This window comes from Daldinia decipiens, assembly GCF_022478715.1.
Source record: "Daldinia decipiens strain CBS 113046 unplaced genomic scaffold F4813scaffold_10, whole genome shotgun sequence".
Taxonomy (NCBI): Eukaryota; Fungi; Ascomycota; class Sordariomycetes; order Xylariales; family Hypoxylaceae; genus Daldinia; species Daldinia decipiens.
In genome coordinates, this window is record NW_026054553.1 from 422,262 (window position 1) to 436,631 (window position 14,370).

The following is a 14,370-nucleotide window of genomic DNA, read 5'->3' on the forward strand; positions in this document are numbered from 1 at the left end:
TCTATAAGTAGGAGGCAAAACGGGTTCAATTAGCCGAGAAGTTATAAGATGGTAGGAGAAGAATAAATGACGATTATGATATAGGCATTCAGATGAAGAAGAGTAACTTTAGGGAGGCAAGAGGAAAGGAGAGCTAGTCTCAACAGTTACCTACCTACGTAGGTACCTAAGGCAGCATAATATACAAGATGCAAGAGCCTCTCTGAGCTGCCTCCTAGTGGCTTATGAAGGGGGAGGTAAGTTTTAACTAGTCCAGATGGCGAAGTTAATCGTGAAAGGTCAGGGCTGCTTGCTACCTTACCTAGGCACGCACGTATGCATACCTACTTTCCACCCTATGTTTTATGTTCGATTCTTATAGTGACATGGTATGAGCGAAACATAGGTATCATCTAGGTTAGTGAGCTAGGTCTAACTCTTCGAGTGACCGGCATGTAAGATGATACCTAGCATATCTGGCCTCTCGGTTATATGAAATTGTAGACGTTGATTGAGATGCTGAAGCCTCAACAACTAAAATGTCACTTTGGTTTGCTATCTTTGCATGTTCCTACGATACCATGAATGTTTGAAAAGCTCGCATTGATGAGCTAGAGAAGGTCCAAGCAGCCGGCAAAAGGTAATCCTCTTGCCATATCCTCTTATAATACTACCTCTTTACACATAGGTAGCTTTTAAACGAAACCTAAATCAGGGAGGCACAGCCACATGTACGAGTCAAAGGGATTGGAAAATATGCCGGCATCGAATAGCCACGCATCGTAAGCTGAGTTCGGGTAACGTAGCCACATTCTGCCCAAGAAGCCTGTCTGGCGACAATCTTAATTAACATTGAGTAATTGAAACCACCAGTGCTGAATAATACCAACTACATACGATATTTGGGTAAGATGATGCGTCGAAAACGCTGTGGAAAGGTGAAGAATGTCTCGAGCAGGAAACCTCCAAGGATTCTGGATGACGTGGACTGTCAAGTCTGGGTAGGACACTGCCTAATATAACAGCTGACAGCTCTAGCTTTTTAGTACCTTTGTGTCGCAATCGTTGTGGTTGCGAATGCACCTGTATTATGGCGGGTTTGAACAACATGAATATGGCTCGTGTCGATCCCGTCCTGCATAAGATCTGGAGATCTCGGTGTTACTCGTTGAGCACACCGGGTCTGCATGAGAGAAGATCGTTTGCTGTGTGCTCTGGCACTACATTTTTATAACAGGACATTATGTCGTGTTGGGCATTCTATGGAAGACGAATGGGCTATGCCGCGTCTGAACCAAGCTGCCAATCTCTTGGAGTTGGAGTTGCAGTTGCAGTTGCAGTTGGAGGCCTACCATGCATGTACATGTGATGTATGTAAAAGTTAGGAGAATATTATTACGAGCGGATTCCATGTAGTATGTACCTGTTGATCCCTGTTGGTCCCTACTAGCCGAAACGTGTTGAGCTGCCCAATTTTTTACCAAGCTTTTTTGCCAACCCTTGGCGGCCTGAAGTTGGGGCCTGTTTTTAAAAGAATCAGCTAATGTACATACTATATTACATACATACGGAACCCGACGATCCCATCATCCCCTGTTCCCTCTTTGTTTGTCCATTATGGTTCCTGACGGGAGTCTTCCCCTGAGATGACAACACAAATTTGTACTGACCATTGGTAAGTACCCAAGTTATGGGCTGTTGGAAAACTTGTTTAATCTGCTTCTGTTACCCATCCATCATCAATCTGCTCATGTTCACCGCCTGCTTATTACGTACCTAGGTAGTGTAAAGGTGCAAAAAGGATGACGCCGAAAGACCCGCCGGATCGATCGTATTCACCGCCACGCCTCATTAACTGTGTAGGCACGTCATTTATGGCTGTTAGAAAATATGTACACAAGTCTACATAGGTCTAGGTCAAGAGCAGAACTCCACTAGCTTTACGACGTACTACGTAGGTAGCGTATATATGTGCTGGTTACCTATGTACTTACAGCATCTTAACTAACATGCGCTGTTATGAAATGCCTTGCTATAGGCTACCCCGCATGATACATCCTATGTATTTCATATCCTCTCCGTTTCCCTGCTCCATAGACTGCACTAGCTGATACTATGTAACCTGTATGTAGAGAAACTCTGCGCTGGAACGTGGGGTCGTGCAATTGGAGAGCTCTCGCGTCCGTATATCAAGGAGGTATATAAATATACATACACGATCGTCTTACCGTTTCCTCGCTCCTTTAACTTCGTTCTGAGTTTCTTATCCTTTACTCGCCTAACACAAGCTCCAGCACTTTATCACTTCATTTCGAAACTTGTCCTTACGCAAAATGGTACATCTTGCTAAGGTATCCGTCAACGGGGAAACCTCCAACCTGCCGGAAGCCGTCAAGAAGATCAACCTACAGCTAAGTAACGAAGATGATAGCTACACAACAAGCGTCTATGGCTCTAGGTTCGCCGCAGAAGACCTCCCTAAGCATGAGATGCCCGAGGGTGAGATGCCTAAGGAGATTGCCTACCGCATGATCAAAGACGAGCTCAGCTTGGACGGCAACCCAATGTTGAAGTAAGTTGAGGCGTGTACATACATACATATCAATCTCCTGATCGTGATACGATGTGGCGCCTCGAAATATTCTAGAAAACGAGGCGAACGTGGGCAGACGAGCTGACAATTCGTTTTCTCCAATAGTCTTGCCTCATTCGTTACCACTTACATGGTACGTGCCCTGTTGAAGCCCAACTTGGATCTCGGCACTTGTGGCGACGTTACATCGCATGGAAATCTGCTGACACTATGGACTAGGAAGAAGAGGCTGAAAAGCTCATGGCCGAGAGCTTCTCCAAGAACTTCATCGATTACGAGGAGTATCCACAGTCGGCCGATATCCAAAACAGATGTGTGTCCATGATCGCCCGGCTCTTCCATGCGCCTACAGAACATGAAGAGGGCGGTGGTGCTGTTGGTACCTCATGTGTAGGTTCGTCGGAGGCTATCATGCTAGCTGTACTAGCCATGAAGAAGCGCTGGAAGAACAAGCGCATAGCCGAGGGCAAGTCTACTGACAGGCCCAACCTCGTCATGTCTTCAGCCGTACAAGTGTGCTGGGAGAAGGCAACGCGTTACTTCGAGGTCGAAGAGAAGCTGGTCTACTGCACGCCAGACCGTTACGTTATTGACCCTGAAGAGACAGTCGAACTCGTCGACGAGAACACCATCGGCATCTGTACTATCTTGGGTACTACCTATACCGGGGAGTACGAGGACGTTAAGAGCGTCAACGACCTCCTGGTAGAAAGGGAGCTCGATGTCCCAATTCATGTTGATGCCGCCAGTGGTGGGTTCGTTGCCCCCTTTGTAGTTCCGGATCTAGAATGGGACTTTAGACTTGAAAAGGTCGTCTCTATAAATGTCTCAGGCCACAAGTATGGTTTAGTTTACCCCGGTGTTGGTTGGGTTGTGTGGCGGGATGCGAAATACTTACCCCAGGAACTCGTCTTCAACATAAATTACCTTGGCGCCGACCAGTCGTCGTTCACGCTTAACTTCTCCAAGGGTGCTAGCCAGGTCATCGGGCAGTACTACCAGCTGATCCGGCTAGGGAAGAAGGGATACCGAGCTATCATGTCGAACCTAACACGCACGGCTGATTATCTATCCGAATCCCTCGCAGCGCTAGGCTTCATAATTATGAGCAAGAAGTCGGGCGAAGGTCTGCCGCTAGTTGCCTTCCGGTTGCCAGATACTACAACGGAGCGTAACTATGATGAGTTCGCGCTGGCGCATAGGTTACGTGCCAGGGGCTGGGTAGTTCCAGCGTACACCATGGCGCCACACACTAACGACCTTAAGATGCTTCGCGTGGTCGTCCGCGAGGACTTTACTAAGAACCGATGCGACTCCCTTATCTCAGATATTCGGTACTGCCAGCAGCTGCTTGAACAGCTAGACAAGGAGTCCATCGCCAAGCAAGAAGAATTCATCCGCAAACACACCATGAACAGCGCGCAGGCCACACACAACCACCCTCGATTCCGCGTAAGCATCTTTTCTCCCTTTCCCTCCTTTCCCTCCTTTCCCCCTTTTCATTCCTATAACACTTTATTTTCTCGCGATTCTATACTAACCCCTGAGGTAATAGAAAGAAAAACATTCGATCCAGGGCAAGCACGGCAAGACGCACTCGATCTGCTAGAACTAGTCGGTGTATGACTGCCTTGCGTTTTTGGATTTGATAGCGTTATGTTAAAAGGGTGATTAACATAAGGAGAACTGGGTAGGTTAAATCAGTATATATAGAGCTCTTCGCGGATATATTAGCCCATGTCTTATAGATGATTCTTATGACGGTTATCCTGGTACGTGCCCCCTGAGGAAACCCCTACAAAAATTAGACCTAAATTATGGGAGCAGTCGCTTTCTTCTTTTATCGCTATCCCGTGTTCATGAAGTGTGACATAACATGGCTCTTCAAGTAAGATATCTCCAAGTAATCAGCTCATCACCTTATCAACCACGATATCTACTCAACTCAAGGACTTTCTATATCATACTCATCTAGAAAAAATAGCTTCGGGGTTAAGATCTAGATTGGTATATTGGAAAAGGGGTAGCAGTTTGTACGAAGTATCTCGTCTAAGGGGGTGCCAAAACCGTTAATTCCAACCCTATTACATAAATGGCTTTTCAAAAGCATATAGGTCAAATATTATATATGACATGGTATGGTGTTAAATAGGCCCCTCTCATGGATGTGCATTTGTGTTATTCAAGATTAAAAGCGGTGCAATTTGCATGGGGACCGGATGGCGCCATCCAACATAAGCAAGGTTACCTAAGGTAGGTAAAAGGTATCATCCTTATTGAATACTTTATGCTCAGAAAATTAGTTGAATAGATTAATTTCATCAGCAACAGGAAAAGCGAATGAGTCTCGCTTAGCCCAAGTATTAATCTATTTGACTGATTATCGTGATACACCATTCCTTCTCCTGCCACCGGATTTGCTTCTATCGATATGGTTCTTCAAAATATTCCTCGTGGTAACAAGACTTCGTTTCTGCTTCGATTTCGCCTTGCCTAGCGTCATCATGAAGTTCTTCTTGCGTGCCTTCTCCTTATTAGTTGAAGATTTACCCTCGGCTTCTTTCTTAGATTTTCGTATAGCCTGTGTAGACTTGTGCTCCTCGCGATCCGGCTTGCCTTCTTTCGCCAGTGCTATTCGTTCTTCCTTGGTACTCTTGCGTAGCCTTGATGGCGCTTCAATATGCTCTGCTGTTAATCCTTCGTCGACATGTCGGCTTTCCAGCTCCTTCTTGCGCTTGCTGCTGCCCATAGCTTTATCGATATTGGCTTCCATTCGTAATTCGCGAAGTTTGGCCAAGTCGGCGGGTGTAAGAATCTGGGTCGTGGCTAATTTTATGAAATCAATAGCCTCGTTCTCTGCGTTTTCTTTATCATCCTCCTCGGGGTCATCTGGATTGACCTTTTGCCTCTTGGCATCTGGTTCGGGTTCTGCTTCATCTTCTGAATCGCTTACCCTAATCCATTCCCCAGAGTCGCTGCTATCTGTTGATGCAACTTCCCAATCGTCCGAATCCCAGTCGTTCTCTTCGTCTTCGCCCTTTTCAGCTCCTTCTGGCACATCTCCTTCGGCTCGTTTCTGCTTCTTCTGCTCTTCTTTCCACTTCGCTAGAAGTTCGAGGCCTTCAATTTCTCCAACTTGCTCTTCACCGAACTTCGGCTGTTTCAAATCCCCGCTCCTGAGGCCCATGGTCGCGTCCTTGCCACGATCTTTCTTCCGCAGCATATCCGCGCCCTTTTCGCGGTACAATGAAAGCAGACCCTTTGCAGCCATCATGACTCCCTTGTCCTTGCTCTTCCTGTATTCGACCAAGTCCTGCAATAACGTTTCATTCATTGCTAGCGGTTGTCGAGCACATATCTCGCGGATTGCATTAAGACCTGCAGAGCAGACTTCCGATGCTGATGCTTCAGATACAAACTCGTTTGCGATCTTTTGTATCAACGGCTCGATTGCATCTGGGGGTACTAGGTTGTGAGTCCCTTGGGCGAGCGACGCTAGGAAAGACGAGGCCGACTGCTGTCTAGGAGATATATACTTGATGAACCAGGAGTAAAGAGAGATAACAGTCAACTTGTGCAGTCCAACCAGACGGGTGACGAGCTGCAAGACGAGAAGCTTACTCTCGAGGGAAAGCCTAGACTTAGAATTCTGGAGGTGCTTCTCGAATAAATTCTCGCTAAAGCCTTGAGGATCCTGTAGTAGATGCAGTGCTGGAAAGTTGAGCGGATGTGGTGCATTCTTTTTTCGGTCCTGCCTCTTGACTTTGTCGACAGCCCTGTCGAGAGCCTTTTTAGATTTCTTCGTCTTCTTGTTGATCTCGATCGAGTGTTTAACTTTTCTAATATCGATCGTCTCCTCGTCGCTACTTTCGTCCTCATACTCTTCACGTTCTTTGTCTCCCCCAAGGAAAAATCTTACACCTCCCGAAATCACCTTCTCGTTATCTGCCAGGCAAGCTTGGCGCATAATATCAACGGTTTTAGCATCACTCCAGATTTGACGCCGCCATAATTCCCGTACCAATTTGACGGCCCATAAAGCTTTTGGAGAAGAGCGATCTGAAGTAACGAGGTTATAGAGGACGGTTTGCATAGTCCGGTTTACTCGGTGATTTTTTGTCTTCGTATTTGTGTTCCGTATATCGCTCAATATTTTCTGGTAGAGGATCATTCTTAAGGATTTGGAGGGAGTGCTGATGAGAATGGGAAATAGGGTAGTGAGGAGATAGTTGCTGTCGATAACATCTTTGCGCCGCAGTAGTGTAAGGCTAGATACTATCTTCTCTCGTAGGGTAGGTTCCAATACAGCATGATGCTTGGTAAGTACATCTTTAAGGTCGTCGGGGAATGTCGCAGCTATCTGAGGATACAGCTCGGCGCAATGGGCAACTATCAACACCATGAGCTTAAGGATATAAAATAGGTAGAGATCGCATACTTAGATCTATCTGTTCGCGAAAAGTTATAAGTGAGTTAGAGTCAGCGCCCACGGGAGCAGCTAGAAACTTTTCGTGCGCAGCATCGAACTGTTGCCAATTCTCAATGAACTCCTTCTCATATGCTCTATAGATGAACGGGTCAGACAAGGCATTATCAAAGCGGGAAAGATTGGTATGCATACTCTGGATCCTTGCGAATTTTATACTGAAGACCGGCAAGGTCTGCCTCTGTCTTCTCGAGGGCTGCGACCTTTCTCTTGCCCATCTTGAGGCAGGTTATAGAATACGGGCGGCGAGGGGCTGGCCAGAAAGGTGATGGATGCGAATTGTATTCCGTAGATTAAAAAATAATGTACCTGGCTAGCAAAGATTAAAGTTATCGTTATCGTTATCGTTATCGACATCCGTCATTATCCATCTTATCAGCTCTAAGTGGACCCTTGTCAGGTACCTGTGTGGATCCGATGCTAGGTGTGCACGGACTAGCCACGAGTGGAGCCTCACCGCCCACGCGAAGGCTATATTTGTACACATAATTTAGGTACCTAGGTACCTAGCTTGACTTTGTCTTATATCCGTATAAGCCATCTATAAGCTCGGAGTTACGCCTCTCCCTTTTCTTCCTTGCGTCGGTCTAACACAAACTTTCTAACATACACGTAGCGGTACAAAGGGTCTCAGGTGATAAATCCATAATACTCTCCTTTCACATTTTACTCCTGATTGTACCTCAAGACCATAGTTTCCATACTATAAGCTCTTGCAGTCGCTCTTTTTCTCCTATTTTCTATACGGGTAGGTAAGGTTTCCTAACAAATCATGACAGAATTAACGACTGTAGACTATATAATCGTTGGCGGGGGTCTTAGCGGCTGCGCTCTAGCTTCGCGCCTAAGACGTTCCCTGCTGAATACTTCCATCCTGGTTCTTGAAGCTGGCCAGGACCCGGACCCGGAACACGATGTCGTTTCAACCTTTGGAGGCTTTGCTCTACAAGGCGGTGCTCTAGACTGGCAATTTCAAACTGCAGCGACGCCGTCTACGGCGAACCGTACACATACTTTAACACATGGCAAGACGCTTGGTGGCGGTAGCGTACTTAACTACGGAGGGTGGTCGCGCGGTGATGATCCGGACTACGATGCCTGGGCTGTGAAGCTAGGCGGAGATGCCCGTTGGTGCTATGCTGGCTTGTTACCTTATTTCAAGCGCACCGAAAGCTTCTACGATACCAGTGCTAATACCGAGAAACACGGCTTTGACGGCCCGTTGAAAATCACCCCAACCAAGGCAAGTCATGCGGCCAGGAAATATCCTCTCCGCGACCCAATAGAGAGGGCGTGGAAGGAAGTCGGACTACAGAAAAATATCGATCCCTTTGCGAACCGCTTAGCTGGACTAAGCGACTACTACGAAATCTGGGAGGATGGAAAGAGGCGGCCTAGTCACCTCGCATATCCATTAAAAGGGGTGGATGTGAGGACATCTACTACGGTCTCGCAAATATTATTCGAAGTAGACGGGACACCAAAGGCGATAGGTGTAAAGCTAGTAAATGGGCAGACGGTTAGAGCAAAGAAAGAAACCATCCTCTCCGCGGGTACATTGCAAACACCACGCCTCTTACTTCGTTCAGGTATCGGAGAACCCTCAGTCTTATCTGAGAACAAGATCCCTTTGGTACAGGCCCTTCCTAGCGTCGGTCAACAATATTTTGACCATTTTGCTTTGTTCCAATGGTTCAAGATCAAAGATCCTTCTCGTGGGCTTGTGCTAGGCCACCCTAACCTGTCCGACCCGGCCTTTGTAGCAGGCATGCCGGGTGACTTCAGCGCCAACGAAGGGCTTCCGCGCGATATCCTAGAGAAAGCCCTTGACGAAGACGGCGTTGTAGGTACAGAGCGCGAGGCCTTACTACAGCCGGGTCGCGTGTTCGTGGAAACGCTAATCTTTTACCACCCCCTCGCTCCCAGCTTCCCCTCTGACGGCAGCATACTTTGCACGTCTACTATGCTCACTCTACCTAGTAGTCGCGGCCGTGTGTTGCTATCCAAAGATATCGACAGCACCACCCCTCATATTGAGCCAAACTACTTCACAACCGCTCTCGACCGTGTTTCTCTTATTCACGGTGTGCGACGTCTACTAAATGTTATGCTTGGTACGGAAGCTTTGAAGGACTATATCGAGTCCGAGTTGCCACCGCCGAGTTTCACTCCACTTACGCTAGAGTCCTCTGACAGTGAAATTGAGGACAGAATTAGAGCCGTCGGCGTCGCTCACTTCCACGCTATGGGTAGCTGTGCCATGGGGAAGGTCGTGGACGGTGATCTCAGGGTCAAGGGTATTCAAAGTCTTAGGATCTGCGACGCCAGTGTTTTCCCAAGCCCTATAGGAGGACATCCCATGGCGAGCCTGTACGGCGTCGCGGAACAAGCTGCTGATATTATCGCTGCAAGTGCTTGATTGCGCAACGATGGATCTCTGGTGATAACCATGTGAAAAAGATATATTAAATACCTAGTTACCTAAGATGTATCATGGTTTGTTTGAACGAATCTTAGGAAGGTACCGAATATAACGACATTATTATACTTCTCCCCTATACATATCTACAATTACCAATATATACACTAAATTAAGCTATTTTTAAAATACATCAACTCCTATTATGGACAAACATTCCCCTCAAAGTCCTTAACACACAAAAATACAATCTTATCGTTGTAGGTTAAACCACTGATTGAATATGTTGTTGGGGTCATATTGTTTCTTGAGCTGCCGAAGTCTAGTTGTGCTATCATGGTAAACGACATCGTTGGTTTCGTCTCCGTAAGCGAAATTGACGTATCTAGGGCCAAGTGTTAACAGCGAAAATCGATGTTATTTAAGATTGAAGAGGAATGCTTACGTGCGGTTGGTTGGTAGCTCACTATCCGCCCGCCACAAGTCACGCAGCTTGGAGCCGAACGTCTCAGCCGTACTGTCGAGGGCTGGGTCCGGGTACCAAGCGATGACAAAGCCGTTGAAGCGGACGTCGCGATTCGGAAATGACGCAGAGTCCGAAGCGATCGACCGCGCCTTGTCCAACGAGTAGCACTCAACGACAACGGAAGTAGAGCCTGTGTCGGGGTTTTTGAGAAACTCGGTGAATGCGGTCCAGGTCTGACGCCAGGTTGATGGGACCATGTGGCTAAACCCGGCGGCGTACGTAGGCTTGCGCTCCCCCTTAACACAGAAGCCGTCTGCCCCCTCGTTCCACTGGTTCTGCGGCAGCACCGCCGTTGTATCCGTGTAGGGTCCAATGTCCAGGATTGACTTAAACGCTGCACGGCCGTCCGCCTCTGTGCCATAGTAGAAGACCGTTACGAGTACCGTCGGCATATAGTCCGGAGTCCCTGACGTTATAAAGTACAGGAAGATGTTCATGTGTGCCTCTAGCTTCAAATTCTCGATGCCCTGCGCGATCTGCTCGACCTTATCTTCAGTGAAGTATAAACCACCTACCCAAGCCATATTCTGTTCCCGCGGTAGGGGCGTCGTTTTACTCACGATAGAAGTGACGACACCGAAGTTGGGGCCGGCGCCGCGGAGAGCCCACCAAAGGTCTTCATTCTCAGGGCCCACGGTAACGAGGCTCCCGTTTGCCAGCACGACGTTTATGGATAAGTAATTGTCGACGCTGAAGCCATAGAGACCCATCAAGTTACCGTAACCCCCTCCAAGCCCCGCGCCGAGATATCCAACGCAGTTACAATTCCCCGTTAGAACATGAACATCATTGCCGTATGCTGCGTCTATAACTTCTTGTATGCTCGCACCTCCTCCGATACGCGCTTGTGTTTTATCATCGTTAAAGACAACGGTGTTGAGGCCGCGGAGGTTGATCATAAGACCGTTTTCGCCCAGGTGCCACGAGCTACTCCAGCCGTGGCCTCCATTCTGAGCGAAGAAAGGGATATTCTTCTCGAGGCAGTATTGGACCTATACGATATCAGCGCGACTCTTTGGCGACGTAATACGGGGCGTGACAGACAGTCACCTCCACGTCAGTTTCAGTTGCGACCGATACGATTGTACCAGGCTGGGGAGCATGAAACTCGCTCCAACGCGGCGCCGTAGAGGCACCATAAGAGATAGTTGCACCTGATGAGAGTAACTTCTTCAAGTCACCATCGATTGGCCTAGCAACCCTTATGCTGGCGTTGCAGATGCTGATACTGGCTATGAGGCCAAGAACTCGCCTATAATATCGCATTTTGATCTACCTAGAAGCTAGTAGACGTAGTTGAACCCAGAATAACGTATCTGGAATACATAATTGGATGTGGGACGAGCCCCCTCACGGAATCTATATAGGGTGAGATATGTCTTAGATTTCGGCCGCTATGGTGGAAAATAGGAGCTAGTGTACATATGCTGCCACAAATCCACAATGTACCTTAGCTTCTAAGGAATACTATGTCCGGAGTTTTAGTTCCAATATATTGCTGTTTCACTCCCTATCAATAAGTTAGCATCGGTTCGATTAAGGTAGCTTAGCGTCTTGCCCCTGATACTACCACCTACATCATGGCTTCGTTCCTTCGACGAAAACTATCCATAAGAATTGTCAAGGTATGAGATGGAAGATTTAGCCAACATCAGGAGAACTAGAAGAACATCATGCCCCTTAGAGAGGAGGTACAAGTTGAAGACCTTTCATGTGGCATGTCGACTGGACCAAACTTATGGCTTGAGCACAGTAAGATCCGGGAACGCCACGGTTGGGTTCCAGCCGTAGGTATTCCGAGGCAATCAACTGTGGGGTAGGCCGGCCACCAGGGTAAGACACTACAGTAGCAGTACCACGCTCAAGCATCAAGAGTAAGAAGACTCGGAGAACTTCTGGCGTGTTTCGACCGACGACTCCAAGTTCTGGGATGACTACACGGTCACATTATAGCGCCGCTTTCTACAATAAGATCTTCAACCACCATGCCGCCCACTCATCTCGATGGGAAATCGCGCACGATGTCGGCTGCGGTGCTGGTCAGGTCTTGGCCGAGCTAGCCTCGCGCTTCGCTCATGTTGTACCTCGGACCATGATTACGTGCATAGTAAGAGCTCTAGTTACTCTACTTAATCGGCCGGCCGCGAAGCAGGAGCCAGATTGGCCGGTAAGTTGGAAGACAGGCGCTAAGTACTGCGGTAGATAGCTCAATGACAGCCCAGAAGAAGACCGGCGAGGTGTAGTCTGCGTGAAATTAGCCACCAGAACCATTAGGTGCCTGATGCAATGCTACATAGACAAGGGCTACATAGACAAGGTATCGTACAAGTCTCGTCATTATAATGAAGTTCCAGGCTCTCACCCACATGAACATATATGAGCACACGGGTGAGGCTGAATGCACATACTCTACAGCATAATTAGTGCTATACCATCGTATAGATGAGGGATGTGGGAGGGAAAACGCACGTGGCACCTAACAAGAACATGGCCAACACACCTAACTTCTGAGCCCACGGCAAATTTAACTTGAGAACCATGGGTATCGGCATGATGAGAATAATCACATCTGTGATGATATCCGAAATGGCCATGGCGTACCACAGCGCAAGCCCGTCCACGCAGTGATTGTGATAAAAGGCCTCGATGAACGGAGTTATCGGATAGCAGGTGAAGAGGTTAGCGAAAAAGAATGAGACCGCCCAGCCGATAACGAGGCCTAGCACTATTTTTGAGGCGATCTCGAACTGCTTGCCAAAGAAGATGTTCATGTAGAAGACTAGGATGGATGATTTCACAAATCCGAGGCCGACAGTAGAGAGGATGTTCACCGCAAATTTGCACTATAATATATATAACGTTGGTACCAGCCCTCAACCCTCATTTCTGAAGCTGGCTATTAACATACTTTCTCATAAGTAGCAAATCGAGGGTCGTCAAGAATCGGCTGTCCGTCGGGAGTAGTTGATTGATGTTGGCCGAGCTGGCCATCAACAGCGGCTACAAGCTGCACCGAAGCACAACCAATAGCAACAGCCTATACCAGATAATCAATTAGACATCTCTATAGAAGTATACTTGCGATATAACATACCATTGCAGTGACAACTAAATAATCGTCTAATTGGATACCTTTTTGGCCGAGGAACTTGGCCCACAACCGCAGGGCGACGGCAACAATGGGTAATATCATGAAAGCTACCCCAACGCCAATCATTTGGCCTTGGGAATAGTTGTCTGCAATATCTTCTATGGCCCCCATAGTTAATTGCGCCTTTGCTGGAGCGCGAAAATGAGCTGAGAATAGAAACGATGTTAGTGAGAGGATGAGAAGCTATTCACAGGTAGGTAGTAATGCATATAGTATACGTCTGCTAAGTCCGTAGTTCCGTAGTGTCTATGGCGTTCGTCCCCGAGATCTATCGTCTTACGCTATGCAGTAAATGTCTTAGTGTGGACATTACGATCGGTTCATCGATCCAAAGCAAACATAATAAATCAGCAATAATACCATTCATCTCTTTTAGCATAAGATCTCTACTGGCATCCCGAAGGGTCACAATGATTAGGGACAAAGCAGATTCTAATCAGCATACGTTTGCACGAACGCTGCTGCCATCTTCAAGGCCGCAGAAATACAAGAGAAACGAACAGGCCAGACACATATATGAGACACCGGATCCGGTATCTTTGAATTCCTCCCTCCGGCATATACTAATACGTATGGTACATTAATAAATGCCCCAGAGCCGCGTGGCTTCGGGTTCTGTATCGGTTCGGATTGGTCAATTGCGGTTTTGTCAGGATTCTAGATGAGACATCTAGAACAAAGAGCATGCTCAGTATGTATAGACACAGACTCTCAAAGATAGAGTAGATTTCCTCGCGGAGCAACGAAGTTGTTTCCCTACTGTTTAGTTCCACCTCGTAACAGGTTTCGACCGAGGTCCAATATATGCTTTTTATAGAGTGCCAACTATAGTAGCCGATAAAGCAGTAAGATCTCCTATGGTAAGTTATTTCATGATTTAAATTATTTATGCGATGCCACCTCAGTAATTAGTACATGTATAAATCCTAGGTGGGTAGTTTAGCACCACGTAATATTATAGAACATCATAGTATTCAAGGCTATGGTCTACGGGGAGCTTACCCGGTAGTTAAAACAATGACGACTTGCAGATTATTCGTACCTGAAAAGAATAGGCCATTGTCACAATATAGGCCTAGGATGTGTGAAAGCAACTCTTTGTTCCGCAAAGAACTTGACCCCAAGTTACGAGACTTATGACTACCTACCTAATACATACTGGAGGCCTCTAGTATTTTAAACACTTCTTCTAGAATCCTAAGAGCTATCTTAGGAT

At 47.2% G+C, this 14,370-nt stretch overlaps 5 protein-coding genes across 5 annotated transcripts; 2 read left to right on the plus strand and 3 right to left on the minus strand.

Annotated features, from left to right (window-relative positions):
• Nucleotides 1–1,911: 1,911 nt before the first annotated feature.
• Nucleotides 1,912–4,579, plus strand: F4813DRAFT_354175 (glutamate decarboxylase). The gene is made up of 7 exons (XM_049242726.1): nt 1,912–2,041; nt 2,112–2,176; nt 2,274–2,551; nt 2,678–2,705; nt 2,792–4,024; nt 4,128–4,344; nt 4,400–4,579. The coding sequence occupies exons 3-6, from the start codon at nt 2,313–2,315 to the stop codon at nt 4,179–4,181; spliced, it is 1,554 nt and encodes a 517-aa protein (XP_049101172.1). The 5' UTR covers nt 1,912–2,041; nt 2,112–2,176; nt 2,274–2,312; the 3' UTR covers nt 4,182–4,344; nt 4,400–4,579.
• Nucleotides 4,580–4,868: 289 nt separating this feature from the next.
• Nucleotides 4,869–7,340, minus strand: F4813DRAFT_24896 (SDA1-domain-containing protein). The gene is made up of 3 exons (XM_049240122.1): nt 7,194–7,340; nt 7,011–7,135; nt 4,869–6,961 (listed from the first exon to the last, which is right to left on the minus strand). The coding sequence occupies exons 1-3, from the start codon at nt 7,274–7,276 to the stop codon at nt 4,953–4,955; spliced, it is 2,217 nt and encodes a 738-aa protein (XP_049101173.1). The 5' UTR covers nt 7,277–7,340; the 3' UTR covers nt 4,869–4,952.
• A 482-nt stretch (nt 7,341–7,822) lies between these two features.
• F4813DRAFT_24953 (putative GMC oxidoreductase) lies at nt 7,823–9,603 on the plus strand. The gene has a single exon (XM_049240131.1). The coding sequence runs from the start codon at nt 7,831–7,833 to the stop codon at nt 9,475–9,477; it is 1,647 nt and encodes a 548-aa protein (XP_049101174.1). The 5' UTR covers nt 7,823–7,830; the 3' UTR covers nt 9,478–9,603.
• F4813DRAFT_24957 (FAD-binding domain-containing protein) lies at nt 9,604–11,476 on the minus strand. The gene is made up of 3 exons (XM_049240132.1): nt 11,048–11,476; nt 9,923–10,995; nt 9,604–9,862 (listed from the first exon to the last, which is right to left on the minus strand). The coding sequence occupies exons 1-3, from the start codon at nt 11,267–11,269 to the stop codon at nt 9,730–9,732; spliced, it is 1,428 nt and encodes a 475-aa protein (XP_049101175.1). The 5' UTR covers nt 11,270–11,476; the 3' UTR covers nt 9,604–9,729.
• Nucleotides 11,477–12,000: 524 nt separating this feature from the next.
• F4813DRAFT_24950 (uncharacterized protein) lies at nt 12,001–13,585 on the minus strand. The gene is made up of 5 exons (XM_049240129.1): nt 13,098–13,585; nt 12,912–13,040; nt 12,473–12,846; nt 12,330–12,412; nt 12,001–12,247 (listed from the first exon to the last, which is right to left on the minus strand). Exons 1-5 carry the CDS (start codon nt 13,263–13,265, stop codon nt 12,129–12,131), a joined length of 873 nt encoding a protein of 290 aa, XP_049101176.1. The 5' UTR covers nt 13,266–13,585; the 3' UTR covers nt 12,001–12,128.
• Nucleotides 13,586–14,370: the final 785 nt, after the last annotated feature.

Bases quoted from the DNA above. Each gene is read 5' to 3' on its own strand.
- F4813DRAFT_354175 (XM_049242726.1), top strand. From the start codon at position 2,313: ATGGTACATCTTGCTAAGGTATCCGTCAACGGGGAAACCTCCAACCTG. The intron at 2,706-2,791 runs GTACGTGCCCTG...ACTATGGACTAG, and splicing joins CATTCGTTACCACTTACATG to GAAGAAGAGGCTGAAAAGCT. The intron at 4,025-4,127 runs GTAAGCATCTTT...CTGAGGTAATAG, and splicing joins ACAACCACCCTCGATTCCGC to AAAGAAAAACATTCGATCCA.
- F4813DRAFT_24896 (XM_049240122.1), bottom strand. From the start codon at position 7,276: ATGGGCAAGAGAAAGGTCGCAGCCCTCGAGAAGACAGAGGCAGACCTT. The intron at 7,136-7,193 runs GTATGCATACCA...GTTCATCTATAG, and splicing joins AAAATTCGCAAGGATCCAGA to AGCATATGAGAAGGAGTTCA. The intron at 6,962-7,010 runs GTATGCGATCTC...TGGTGTTGATAG, and splicing joins TCGCGAACAGATAGATCTAA to TTGCCCATTGCGCCGAGCTG.
- F4813DRAFT_24953 (XM_049240131.1), top strand. From the start codon at position 7,831: ATGACAGAATTAACGACTGTAGACTATATAATCGTTGGCGGGGGTCTT.
- F4813DRAFT_24957 (XM_049240132.1), bottom strand. From the start codon at position 11,269: ATGCGATATTATAGGCGAGTTCTTGGCCTCATAGCCAGTATCAGCATC. The intron at 10,996-11,047 runs GTCTGTCACGCC...GATATCGTATAG, and splicing joins AAACTGACGTGGAGGTGACT to GTCCAATACTGCCTCGAGAA. The intron at 9,863-9,922 runs GTAAGCATTCCT...ACTTGGCCCTAG, and splicing joins GAGCTACCAACCAACCGCAC to ATACGTCAATTTCGCTTACG.
- F4813DRAFT_24950 (XM_049240129.1), bottom strand. From the start codon at position 13,265: ATGGGGGCCATAGAAGATATTGCAGACAACTATTCCCAAGGCCAAATG. The intron at 12,847-12,911 runs GTATGTTAATAG...TATATATTATAG, and splicing joins GATTTGCTACTTATGAGAAA to TGCAAATTTGCGGTGAACAT. The intron at 12,248-12,329 runs GTACGATACCTT...AATTTCACGCAG, and splicing joins TCATTATAATGACGAGACTT to ACTACACCTCGCCGGTCTTC.